The 14,277-nt window shown below is 46.7% G+C and overlaps 1 protein-coding gene across 1 annotated transcript in view; it reads right to left on the bottom strand.

The window, feature by feature from the left end:
• Positions 1-1,158: 1,158 nt before the first annotated feature.
• LOC126235743 (serpin B6-like) overlaps positions 1,159-14,277 on the bottom strand; it is a 103,235-nt gene continuing 90,116 nt past the window's right edge. The window contains exon 8 of the mRNA XM_049944529.1: positions 1,159-1,514. Coding sequence (XP_049800486.1) covers positions 1,366-1,514 — 149 coding nt within the window. The 3' untranslated portion in view covers positions 1,159-1,365. The remainder of the gene's footprint in view (positions 1,515-14,277) is intronic.

The following is a 14,277-nucleotide window of genomic DNA, read 5'->3' as shown; positions in this document are numbered from 1 at the left end:
GGGGGTGACGGCGGCGGCATGTCCGCCGTGTACAAAAGGTACAGAAGGGGGGAGAGGACGGAGCCTTGGGGCACACCGGCGGAGGGGAAAGAGGTGTAGGAATCTGTGTTATGGATGGTGACATAGGAAGGACGGCGGGAGAGAAAGGAGCCGATCAGACGGACGTAGTTAATGGGAAGGGCGAAGGTTTGGAGCTTAAAGAGGAGACCGTAATGCCATACGCGGTCATAAGAGCGTTCGAGATCCAGGGAGAGGAAGATTGCGGAGCGACGGGAATTAAGCTGGTCGGAAAGGAGATGAGTAAGGTGAAGGAGAAGGTCGTCGGAAGAGAAGGACGGCCGAAAGCCACACTGGGTAATGGGAAGGAGGCGGTGCTGGCGGAGATGCTGATGGATGCGGCGGGTGAGGATAGATTCCAGGACCTTGCTGAAGACCGATGTAAGGCTGATGGGACGGTAGGAGGAGACGGCGGACGGCGGTTTGCCAGGTTTAAGGAACATCAGGATACGGGAGGTTTTCCACAGGTCAGGGTAGTAACCGGTGGACAGGACTACATTGTAGAGCCTGGCCAGAGTGGAGAGGAAAGAGACAGGAGCTTCACGAAGGTGACGGTAGGTGACACGATCGTGACCAGGAGCGGTGTTGCATTTCGTGCGGAGTGTAGCAATGAGATCCTGGGTAGTGATAGGGGCATTGAGTTGTGCAATGTTGTCCAAGTACTGGAAACCAGGAACGAGGGGAGGGACAGAGGTGTCAGTTCGATCGCGGATATCCGGGAAGAAGGAGTAATCGAACTGGGGATCATCGGGGATGGAAAATACATCGGAGAGGTAGGAGGCAAAGTGATTGGCCTTACTAAGGGTGTCAGGGAAGGGGTGATCATCATGGAGATTCTCTCTCTCATTACAGCTCCTTTTATACACGTTTGTGATGCGTAGTCACTGTCGTTGTGCTGTCCAGCGCCATCTGTCGGACATTTTGTGAACAATGTTTTTCTTGTTCTAATAAAACGCCATGTCATTCCAAGCATGTGCGTCAATTTTTACCTCTCTATCTACATTATTCCGTGGTTTATTAAGTTTTCAAATTTATACTGACTTTTTGATCGGCCGGTATTTTGTTGTCTTACAAATATGGTGAAAAATTTGAACAAGATACTCCCATTGATCATTCCCCTTTATTCTGAGCCTCGAAACAGTGTTGAACTGAACTATAATTTTTCTTGAATACAATGCAAGGTTACATAAATTTATGATAAACTGATAGATCGTGCTGAGCACAGTTATCAGAAAAAAATCGATGAGTTGCAGAAACCTGACGCGCACTCAGTGGACAAGGTATTAATACTGAACCAGAGTGAGCTTCTTAATGTGAGGGATCGGATATGCGTCCGGCGAAGAGCACCACCCTCGTCTTTTGATCCAGTATGTAGAAGAGAAAGGGATGGTCTGCCTTGAAAACGATTGGTGGTGGAGGTGTGTAGAATACACCTGGCGCTCGAATAAATTCCAGACCTGAAACAGATAAATCAACCTTTCAGACTACGCGTAACACAATAATTTAACACAGCTAATTTACAGACATTGTTGAAAATTTTAGTTTTGCATACAGGTCCAACCTATACGAACGTCTACACCTCTGTAATAGAATTGGTGTTAAACTAAAAGAAGACAGTTACACTTTATGAAACTTATAAATAATCGACATTGTTAAATATCTTCAGCTACTACAAAGTGATCCCTTGAATAAAAGCACCATAGCATTTGACCGTAACAAAAACTCATTTATTTATTTTCCGTTTGTATTCAAACAAGCGTTTTACAAAACTTTGCATTGCCATTATCTACCATATAAACAGGTGTTACTGAGTGCAAGGTGCGCTCGGCTGGTGATATTTCAACAGGAGACGTTTGTATTTCATGGCGCAACAAATCCTCATGTTGGTCGAGCAGAGCGGCTCTCGCATCGTCATTCTGTGTTTCCCAAATGAGCACAGTCTTGTTCTTGATGATTATGGATGCATTTTAGTAGTTATGAAAGCTATGGCATTACTAAGCCAAATATGTCAGTGTACAATTACGGTTAATGATCGATAATGGCCAAGTTACGTTGTACAGTATGAATAACGCCAGAGGAACGGCAATGACACAACGGCGTTTTGGGCTCCTGCCACGGACGTATTGGACTTACGTAGCCTGGCGTTCTTTTAACAGTAATGATTCCATGGGATGCCAGCAAAAGTTCCCATACAACGGTACACTGCTAGCTTGTGTTCTTGTAGCAATCAATACAGCGTGTGTGCTGTCGGATGCTACTCGTTTAACTCGCCCACATGTATCCGTCTCACTAAGCAGAAATTAAAATTAGTAGGCGGACTTTCCTTAACTCCTGTCGGCATGTTTCTAAAATTGGTGGCTGAAGTGCAGTGGCCGTTGCTAATTTGTCGAGCGGCAGCAAAAAATACGACAGTTAATGTTGCATCATGGTTTGAGAAGATATTTGACCTTAATCAATACACTAATCAGCCAGAACATTATGACCACCGAGCTACTATCGATAGAAACCCGTCCAGGAGACAGCTGCGTCGCCCGACTATTCAGACACATGCACAGTGCATGTAATACCATTGAGCGTGGTGACCGTGTGTAGAGTGCGGAAGACAAGCAATCTATTTGAGTTTGACTGAGGCCAGATTGTGATAGTTAGAAGGCTCGGCAAGAGCATTTCGGAAGCTGCACTTGTCGGATGTTCGAGGAGTGATGTGGGAGTGTCTTCAACACGTGGCGAAACCAAGATGAAACGATATCAAGATATGAAATTGGGTCGTCACCCGTCATTACAAATGTTGGGCGTCGTAGGCTGGGCAGACTGGTAAAACGGACACGCGGCAAACTGTGGCGGAACTAACATCAGACGTTAATGCTGGGCAGAGCACAAGTATGTCTGAATACACACAGAACATTGTAACACCTACAGCGCCTCTCGGTGTTGAAAAAACAAAAATAGCTCCCAAATTAGCTCCCATGTCCTTAAAATATCAATTCACAAAATGACCCAAGTCCCTCCACAAGTAGTAATTACGAAAAATAAATAAATAACAAATAGAGGGAAATATCTAGTATAGAAAGCAAAAGAAAAGAAAAGGAAAATTTAATTATAAATTTTAGAAACATGGGAAGGGGGAAAAAAAGTAGAAAATATTAAAATATTAGTTATTCCTATACGTAAGAAAATCAATATTATAGTCATAGAACGTAGGTCTGGGACACCAAAGATAGTGTTTATTAAAGTATAAATAGCCATACGTTGTAACTACGATACTCCAGTCTCTAGCCTGTTCTAGTTCGGAAGTTATTTAGGACAGCTTTAGAGAACAACAATTGGGACTTTATCAAACGGGGATCAAGAATAGATCGTGACGAGATTGTTTTTGAGGATTGTCAATTCAAGACCTTAATTTGGACATTTATCAGATTAGATAAACGGGAAGGTGAATAGTAATCTCTTTGGATTTAATTTCAATTCGTGTGAATATTTGAACGCCTGACTGAATTGAGACTTTTAACCAGATTCGGACTTTGAATTGTGATAGTGGGAAACTTTAACTTCACGCGACTAGTGATTATAGTTAATGACAGTTTGCGGATATTAAATAGAAATAACTTATTTACCGAAAGTGACAGGATATTATCTAACATCTAGCGGGAATCCTACTTAGACATCTAATTACAGAACTTCTTTGAATGAGATCGTATGAGTGAACCTATTTATTAATAATTCTTGTCAATAAACTGATGTTGTTAATTTGAAACATAATAAAAGTCTTGAACATTAATTTAACTTAGATTAATAAACGTAATGCCAAGAACAAACTAGCGATCCGTAACTAAAACAACTGAACGAAAGGTTAAAGTATCGTCGTCTGTAAACATTGGTAGTGAAGCTACTAAAGCTTTTTCTCTCAGAGTTGGGAAGACTATACGTGTAGTGACCCACGTTTAACATTGGGCTTTAAAAGTAATCAAACTGATACTTAGCCGGGACAATATTAAATAAAAGTAAAACCCTTCAATGACAGTCAATGTGTAAAAAATAAAATCAAACTTTCACCTATTAGACGGAAAAGCGAAAACAGAAAAAGGGCTGCTACAACACTCCCAATGATGGGCCTCCGCAGCCGATGACCCATGCATGTCCCAGTGTTAACACCACGACATTGGTGACTACGACTGAAACGGGCACGTGACCATCGGCACTGGACGTTCTTCATCAAGTAGATGGGAGGGTGTGAGTTCGTACTCTTCTAGGGGAACAGCTCTTTGACACCTGTACTGCAGGACAGAGACAAGCTGGTGGCTGCTCCATTACGCTCTGGGGAACATTCACGTGGGCATCCTTGGTTGACACGGAGCTCGTGCAAGCCACCAAGGAGTACCGCACAGTGGTTGCAGATCACCTACACCCCTTCATATCGATCATGTATCCTGACGGCAGTGGCATTTTTCAGCAAGATAATGCACCATGTCACAAGGTCAAGAGTGTGATGGAGTGGTTCGAGGAACACAGTGCCGATTTCCAATTGATGTGCCCCACCCCCAAACTCGCCAGATCTGAACCCAATCGAACACATCTGGAATGCGATTCAACATCGCTTCAGAACTCACCGCCCCCTACCTGGAATTCATTTGAATTAGGTGACGTGTGTGCCAACACTCTCCAGCGACCGACCAACGCCTCACTGCTTCTATGCCACGATGCGTCGTTGGTGATATCCGTGCCAAAGGTGGATATACCGGCTATTAGGTAAGTGCTCGTAATGTTCTGGTTGATTAGTGTAGATTACTGTGCAAAATCGAGTGACACTGATAAAGAACTTGGTAGTATAAGACCACTTATCGGCATGACGACGCACATCCTCCAGCCTCGATGCATGCACTAATTCGGTGAGGTAGGGTATCATAAAATCGTTGTAGCTTCATCTGCGGCAATCTGGACCACAGCTGTCGCAACTGGTCCTTTATATCCTAGGTATTGGGACAGAACTGACGTCTGACCTGGTCTCAAATGTATTCCATCAGGGACAGATCTGGAGGTCTTGTTGGCTATGGGAGTACTTCAGTATCACACAGGCAGTTTGTAAGTAGGCTGTTTAGGTTTTTTTAATGGTAACGCCACGTAACGCTCTGTATGAAAGTCACTGGCTGAGCTGTGTGCAGTCTGTGGCTGGGTGGCATTGTTGGAATTTGCCATTGTAGTGTTGGGCAGTTGACTGTTAACAGCGCGTAGCGGTGCGCAGTTGGAGGTGAGCCGCCAGCAGTGGTGGACGTGGGGAGAGAAATAGAGGAGTTTTGAAATTTGTAAGACTGGATGTCATGAACTGCTATATATATACACTCCTGGAAATTGAAATAAGAACACCGTGAATTCATTGTCCCAGGAAGGGGAAACTTTATTGACACATTCCTGGGGTCAGATACATCACATGATCACACTGACAGAACCACAGGCACATAGACACAGGCAACAGATCATGCACAATGTCGGCACTAGTACAGTGTATATCCACATTTCGCAGCAATGCAGGCAATTATTCTCCCATGGAGACGATCGTAGAGATGCTGGATGTAGTCCTGTGGAATGGCTTGCCATGCCATTTCCACCTGGCGCCTCAGTTGGACCAGCGTTCGTGCTGGACGTGCAGACCGCGTGAGACGACGCTTCATCCAGTCCCAAACATGCTCAATGGGGGACAGATCCGGAGATCTTGCTGGCCAGGGTAGTTGACTTACACCTTCTACAGCACGTTGGGTGGCACGGGATACATGCGGACGTGCATTGTCCTGTTGGAACAGCAAGTTCCCTTGCCGGTATAGGAATGGTAGAACGATGGGTTCGATGACGGTTTGGATGTACCGTGCACTATTCAGTGTCCCCTCGACGATCACCAGTGGTGTACGGCCAGTGTAGGAGATCGCTCCTCACACCATGATGCCGGGTGTTGGCCCTGTGTGCCTCGGTCGTATGCAGTCCTGATTGTGGCGCTCACCTGCACGGCGCCAAACACGCATACGACCATCATTGGCACCAAGGCAGAAGCGACTCTCATCGCTGAAGACGACACGTCTCCATTCGTCCCTCCATTCACGCCTGTCGCGACACCACTGGAGGCGGGCTGCACGATGTTGGGGCGTGAGCGGAAGACGGCCTAACGGTGTGCGGGACCGTAGCCCAGCTTCGTGGAGACGGTTGCGAATGGTCCTCGCCGATACCCCAGGAGCAACAGTGTCCCTAATTTGCTGGGAAGTGGCGGTGCGGTCCCCTACGGCACTGCGTGGGATCCTACGGTCTTGGCGTGCATCCGTGCGTCGCTGCGGTCCGGTCCCAGGTCGACGGGCACGTGCACCTTCCGCCGACCACTGGCGACAACATCGATGTACTGTGGAGACCTCACGCCCCACGTGTTGAGCAATTTGGCGGTACGTCCACCCGGCCTCCCGCATGCCCACTATACGCCCTCGCTCAAAGTCCGTCAACTGCACATACGGTTCACGTCCACGCTGTCGCGGCATGCTACCAGTGTTAAAGACTGCGATGGAGCTCCGTATGCCACGGCAAACTGGCTGACACTGACGGCGGCGGTGCACAAATGCTGCGCAGCTAGCGCCATTCGACGGCCAACACCGCGGTTCCTGGTGTGTCCGCTGTGCCGTGCGTGTGATCATTGCTTGTACAGCCCTCTCGCAGTGTCCGGAGCAAGTGTGGTGGGTCTGGCACACCGGTGTCAATGTGTTCTTTTTTCCATTTCCAGGAGTATATTACGACTTTTGAACAATATTAAGGTAAATACATTGTTTTTTCTCTATCAAAATCTTTCATTTGCTAACTATGCCTATCAGTAGTTAGAGCCTTCAGTAGTTTGAATCTTTTATTTAGCTGGCAGTAGTGGCGCTCGCTGTATTGCAGTAGCTTGAGTAACGAAGATTTTTGTGAGGGAAGTGATTTGTGAAAGGTATAGTTTAATGTCAGTCAGGGCCATTCTTTTGCAGGGATTATTGAAAGTCAGATTGCGTTGCGCTAAAAAAAATATTGTGTGTCAGTTTAAGCACAGTCATTCATGGATTTTTCTAAGGGGACATCACATAAGTTGACAGACACGTGACACACATGGACGAGCACTGTCCTGTTGAAAAATGGCACCACGATATTTTCGCATGAGGGACAACACACAAGGACACAGGATATCCACAATGCACCATTATGACATCAGAGTTCCCTGAGTCACTATGAACTGGCTGCCCACATCATGATGCTATGAGTATCACGGCAGTGCCATTTAAAAACGTTGGTAGAATGGGACTCTCGCCAGCTCACCACCATACTCGCCGACGTTGGTCATCTTGGGTAGCGTCAAACCGCAATTCGTCGCAGAACACGATGTGACGTCATTCACCAGGAGTGAACGCTTACCGGTTACGGCACCACTGCAAAAGCAGTTGATTGTGTGTGGCATTAAACGGCAGCCTACGCGTGGGACGTAAATTCCCTAGTCCTTCTACTGACAGTCTCTTACCAGTGGTGCATGATGATTCAGAATGTTACAGTGAGTCCATTACTGGTAGCAGGATGGCGTTACGATCTGCTTGGTGAACAATATAGCGATCCTACTTTGTGGTGGTCAGACGTGGTCTATCCGAAACTTGACCACGAGTATGGCTGACAACACATTACTAAGCTTCCAACACGGGATAACTGTCACACACGAATGCCCCACAAATCTGGGTGTTGGAGGATTCGACCAGCTGGCAAAATCGAGTCCCACACTGAGGCCCTTTTCATACTCTGTCAGGTGTTCATAATTCTGTCTCATACGAGTATATGGCCTCTCTGTGTCTTTTACAGTGAACCTTCAACATGAGGTGCTGTTCACTCAGCTTATACACCCTGCCAGGATTAGTAACAACACAAAACACGAAAGACACTAATGTTGTCTGATGGCAGCTGTACCTGTCGCAGAGAACTGCTCCTCTAATCATTAACATACCCATTGGTGTTATGTACGTGATGAACGTATGTCACCAACTGGCTATGAGTCTTGGATGCTGCTTTTTTTGTCAGGCAGTGTACATAAACAACGAGAGACAATCAGTAGTCATCTTGATGAAGGCTCTCATCAAAAGTTTTCAAAACGAACTTTTTCCATTGTGTGTACACCGGCGCTCGGTTATACATGCAGAAGTAAATTACTGAAGCACAGTTTCGAGAATCCAGCTTAGCTTCGCCAGAAACTTTTGCGTAGCATTTAAATAAGGCTCAGCTACCAGCCGTTGATGGTTTTCAACGGAGTATCTGAGGTGTCAACGTTCGACACCACGCTAGAGGTTTCGATAATCGACAGCGGTCCAGCACTTGCAACCTCTCTGGACCGGCTGGCGCTTGCACCGCCGCCGTATGCCACCGACAGGGACTTACGGATCGCACCGGCCGAGTCAGCTGCAGGTCGTTAGCGAAGTTAGGTTAGAATACCCTTCACCTCGCTAGGCTCGCGCATGTATTACGCACGTAATACCGGAATTGTGTTGTCTTGCTTGTTGTATAATCCAGTTAATGTTTGTTAATGAGTCATTTTATTCAAGAAATATAGTTCTTGTTAGTTATGTTCCTGGAGTGCAGTAGCAGGACAAAGTTAAGTAAAAGTATTCCAGTACTAATTTTTATAGAATGTTCCAGATTCCTACAGCCACCCCACTCGTGCTAGCCTCTATCATCACACTGCAAATCCCGGAGGTACCGATCGAAAATCATCCTGCATTTGTGTGAGGTCATGACATGCTGCCATCGACCTTCACATCAGTATCATCCTTCCCTCACTCAAGTTTGTGTGGACTACTATCGTAAGAGTGTAGTATCACATCCTCCCCAACAGGAGCGGGAGTCCTTTTAATAAATACGAGATAACTTCATTAAGTAAGATGGACATTGTTATTGCAGGCCAAGTAAGTTTAATTGAATGCTGCATTACACTGACAAGAGACACAGATACGTGACACTATTTTTGAACATAGTCATTAGGTCTCTCTAAACATCGGCCAGGACTTTCTGCCAATTGTTCAACTCTTCGACGACGGAAATCCACCACTTGGTGGCGAAGACGCTCCAGAACTGCTTTGTGAACTTCCTCATGAATGGAAAATCTGCGATTGCTGCGAACCAGTACCTGAATTGTCTGGATGTTGTCGTCTCTAGTTCTTCCAAACGAACATCACACTCATTACTTAACACTTCCAGGCTGAGATGCCGTGATCCATACATAGAACTCTCCCCTGACGTTCCGCCTTCGACTGCGGAAGGCGTCCTCCGAGGACAATCGGCGAACTGCAACGAGAGCGCGAATGAACTCCGTATATATAAGCCATCCAGAGGGTGCCGCTGTCAATCACATGACGTCAGCTGTGCTATGATCTCTGATATTGCCAACTTTCTCAATTGAAAGTAATCTCCAGAAAGATTCTAACCACCACCCAAGACATAAAAGACATTGACAGGGCGCACAAAATATGTGAACCAGCTCACTTGGATGATGACATTGAACACCTTAGACCGACCTTCAAGAAGAATGGGTATTCCAACAGAGAGATAGATCGTGCACTACGCCCTAGCCTGACAACCAGGACGGACGAGGATCGACACCAACCCAAGGGGAAAGTGTTCTTATAATTCATCAGTAAGGTCACTGATCGCATTGGAAAAATCTTAAGCAAGTACGATGTGGAAACTGTTTTCAGACCCACCACGAAAATAAAAAAAAAGAATGATTAAGATCAGTAAAAGATAAACGACATCCTCTGGCTACACCAGGTGTCTATAAAATTCCGTGCCGTTGTGGAAAGGTTTATATAGGCACAACAAAAAGAAGCGTCAGCAACCGTCTGGGACATATTGATAAATCGGCTGTAGCGGAACATGTGTTTCAGGAAGGTGATCATGAAATAAAGTTTAGTGAGACGACCGTCATAGCAAAGACGTCGCATTATTATGCGCGAATGTACATAGAGGCCATTGAGATTGCCAAACACTGCAATAATTTTAATAGAAAATCTGGATGAGATATAGATGTCAACATTGCAGCAACAGCGTGACAATAGATTACTTTCAATTGAGAAAGTTGGCAATATCAGAGGTCATCGCACAGCCGACGTCATGTGATTGACAGCGGCGCCCTCTAGATGGATTATACACTACTGGCCATTAAAATTGCTACACCACGAAGATGACGTGCTATAGAATCGAAATTTAGCCGACAGAAAGAAGATGCTGTGATATGTAAATGATTAGCTTTTCAGAGCATTCACACAACATTGGCGCCGGTGGCGACACCTACAACGTGCTGACATGAGGAAAGTTTCCAACCGATTTCTCATACACAAACAGCAGTTGACAGGCGTTGCCTGGTGAAACGTTGTTGTGATGCCTCGTGTAAGGAGGAGAAATGCGTACCATCACGTTTCCGACTTTGATACAGTTCGGATTGTAGACTATCGCGATTCCGCTTCATCGTATCGCGACACTGCTGCTCTCGTTGGTCGAGATCCAATGACTGTTAGAAGAATATGGAATCGGTGGGTTCAGGAGGGTAATACGGAACGCCGTGCTGGATCCCAACGGCCTCGTATCACTAGCAGTCGAGATGACAGGCATCTTATCCGCATGGCTGTAACGGATCGTGCAGCCACGTCTCGATCCCTGGGTCAATAGATTGGGACGTTTGAAAGACAACCACCATCTGCACGACGACGTTTCTAGCAGCATGGAGTATCAGCTCGGAGACCACGGCTGCGGCTACACTTGACGCTGCATCACAGACAGGAGCGCCTGCGATGGTGTACTCAACGACGAACATGGGTGCACGAATGGCAAAACGTCATTTCTTCGGATGAATCCAGGTTCTGTTTACAGCATCATGATGGTCGCATCCGTGTTTGGCGACATCGCCGTGAACGCTCATAGGAAGCGTGTATTCTTCATTGCCATACTGGCGTACCACCCGACGTGATGGTATGGGGTGCCATTGGTTACACGTCTCGGTCACCTCTTGTTCACATTGACGGCACTTTGAACAGTGGACGTTACATTTCAGATGTGTTGCGACCCGTGGCTCTACCATTCATTCGATCCCTGCGAAACCCTACATTTCGGCACGATAATGCATGACCGCATGTTGCAGGTCCTGTACGGGCCTTTCTGGATACAGAAAATGTTGGACTGCTGCCCTGACCAGCACATTCTCCAGATCTCTCACCTATTGAAAACTTCTGGTCAATGGTGGTCGAGCAACTGGCTCGTCACAATACGCCAGTCACTACTCTCGATGAACTGTGGTATCGTGTTGAATCTGCATGGGTAGGCCGTTATTACGGCTAGAGGTGGTTATTCTGGGTACTGATTTCTCAGGATCTATGCACCCAACTAGCGTGAAAATTTAATCACATGTCAGTTCTAGTATAATGTAGTTGTCCAATGAATACCCGTTTATCGTCTGCATTTCTTCTTGGTGTAGCAGTTTTAATGGCCAGTAGTGTATATACGGCGTTTACTCGCGCTCTCGTTGCAGTTCGCCTGTTGTCCTCGCAGGATGCCTTCCACAGTCGAAGGTGAAACATCAGGGGAGAGTTCTATGTATGGACCACGGCATCTCAGCCCGGAAGTGTTAAGTGATGACAACACCTACCATGAAAGCGTTCATTCTATGAACATCACACTCATCTGTGCGGCCTTGGCCACATTGTTTGCACTATCTCACTACGGCTGGAAGCATCGTTGCATTTGGTCCACATACCGCCTAATTTTTGCAAATGGATCTGTTTACAGTTTAGACGTTTTGCCAGCGAGAATCGTAGTGTCCTGTGTACTTCAACTTTTGAATACGTTTCCAGTTGCCACGCCACTTTGGCCGCCTACTGTGACGCACCTGTTATCTGTACCGCAGCGGGAGTGCGTCTGCAGGAAACCCAGGACATGTAATCCCTTCTGACAATGCACCATTCTTGTTGCGCAGTGGTCTTAGCGTGCAGTGACATGTGTAACTTACTTTGTCAAGTCCTCTCGTAATACTGTTTCAGTCCGTCCGCATAACTGTTTTTGCATTTACAGCTAGTGATATGGCAGAGATATTGTTTGTGCTGGCTCCCATCTTTAGTGTACAGGGTGAAAAAAATTTAAACCGACAAACTCTGGGAGGTTGTAGGGGACATCAAAACAAATATTTTTCCCTGATGTCATTTTTCCTATGAGGAGTATTATACCAGTAGAGGAAGATTTCTCTGGCGGCAAATCAATTAAACGAACAAACACTTTTCCATTTTTTTATGACCAAGAGACAACAGATTAACACAACCCAATTTCAATTACAGTAGATTTTCAAAAATGCCTCCATTGACACGTAAACTGAGGTTACACCGTCGGATCATGTTCTGCCTCACTCGGGCAAAAACCCCGGGAGTATCCTGAATTGTTCCTGCTGCTGCTACTATCCGGGCAACCAGATCCTCTTCTGATGGAACAAGAGTTGCGTAAACAGGGTTGCGCATCTCTCCCCACACAAAAAAGTCCAGAGGGGACATTTCTGGGGATCGAGCAGGCCATGCTACAGGACCACCTCTGCAAGTCCACGTTTCTGGGAACCGTCGGTCCAGGAATCGACGCACACGACGGCTGAAATGTGCCGGCGGCCCGTCATGTTGGAACCACATGCGTTGCCTTGTAGGGAGCGGGACGTCTTCCAAAAATTCTGGCAATGCTCTACCGAGAAAATTGTAATGGTGCCTGCCATTTAATGGCCTAGGTAGCAGATACGGCCCAATTAAACAGTCCCCAGCAACACCGACCCACACATTAACGAAGAACCGCACTAGATGAGCGCTAGTATCTGTGGCATGTGGGTTATCCCCACTCCAAACATGGGAATTGTGAGTGTTGAAGACTCCATCACGCCCGAACTTTGCTTCATCGGTAAACAACACAGAGGATGGAAATGTAGGATGCATTTCACACTGTTCCAGGTACCACTGCGAAAACTGTACTCTGGGTGGATAATCAACTGGTTCCAGGTTGTGGACACGCTGTAAGTGAAATGGACGTAACAATTGCTCTCGAAGCACTGTTCTTACATTCGTCTGATTCGTCCCCATGTTACGTGCAGTTGCACGAGTGCTGATAGAAGGCTCCCACTCCACATGTTGCAAGGCAGCTTCCTCAAATTGCAGCGTTCTTACCGTGCGACGGCGTCTCTGTCTAGGTAATCTGCTAAATGACCGGGTCTCACGCAGACGTTGGTACATAGCAGCAAAGGTCGTATGATGTGGGATACGGCGGTAAGGATATTTTTGTTGATAAACCAGCTGTGCAGCTCGTCCGTTGTGGTGCGTTACGTAGCACGCACCAACCATATCAGCGTACTCACTCAAGGTGTATCGCTCCACTTGTAAACAGAGACAGTGCACTACTACACTGGTGGACAGCAGGTGCCTACAACTGAAGAGCGTAGTACGATCTCTAACAACTGAAGAGTTAAATAATCCTCATAGGAAAAAACGACATAAGGGGAAAATATTTGTTTTGATGTCCCCTACAACCTCCCAGAGTTTGTCGGTTTACATACTGTTCACCCTGTATATCGTTTAAAGAAAGAAACAAAATTAAAAGCAACTAACGTAAACGATGTGTGGCTTGAAATCTCACAGAAAGCACACTTTTTTTCTGTAACGTCCGTTTATACCCGTACATGTTTTGTTATTATACATTCAACTCAAAATCGTGCACCGCCAGGGCCAAACGGGAAGCCAATGACCACCGATACGCCGCCGCCTTCGCACTCACCGCTACCCGGGACGCAAGAGATGGCTCCCCTGCGCCCGGCAGTCGCGCCTTCACCGATGGTAGAAGTTGTTCCGTCTCCGGGCGTGGATGCCCACTCTGTGGCTGGTTTTTCGGCCGCTGTTACCGACCATTAGCAAGACCGATGTCGGGGCGCGGCGCGAGCTCGGCATAGGCTGCAGATGCGGCCCCTGCCTTTTCACTGGCACCTGCGGCTATACCTCCCCCCCCCCCCTCCCTTCCATCAAAACGCGTCCCGAGGTTGACAATAAATGAAGTAACAGCCTTGTCAACCTGCGGCCGGTTCGAGTACACACTTTTATTGCAGGCACAAATAGCGCCACCAGTCAGCTGGCGTAACATGTCGCAACGACGCCACCGCAGTCTACTAGCGGAATCAGCCGGAGC

Source organism: Schistocerca nitens, chromosome 2, assembly GCF_023898315.1.
Source record: "Schistocerca nitens isolate TAMUIC-IGC-003100 chromosome 2, iqSchNite1.1, whole genome shotgun sequence".
NCBI lineage: Eukaryota > Metazoa > Arthropoda > Insecta > Orthoptera > Acrididae > Schistocerca > Schistocerca nitens.
This window is presented reverse-complemented; position numbering and strand designations above follow the sequence as displayed.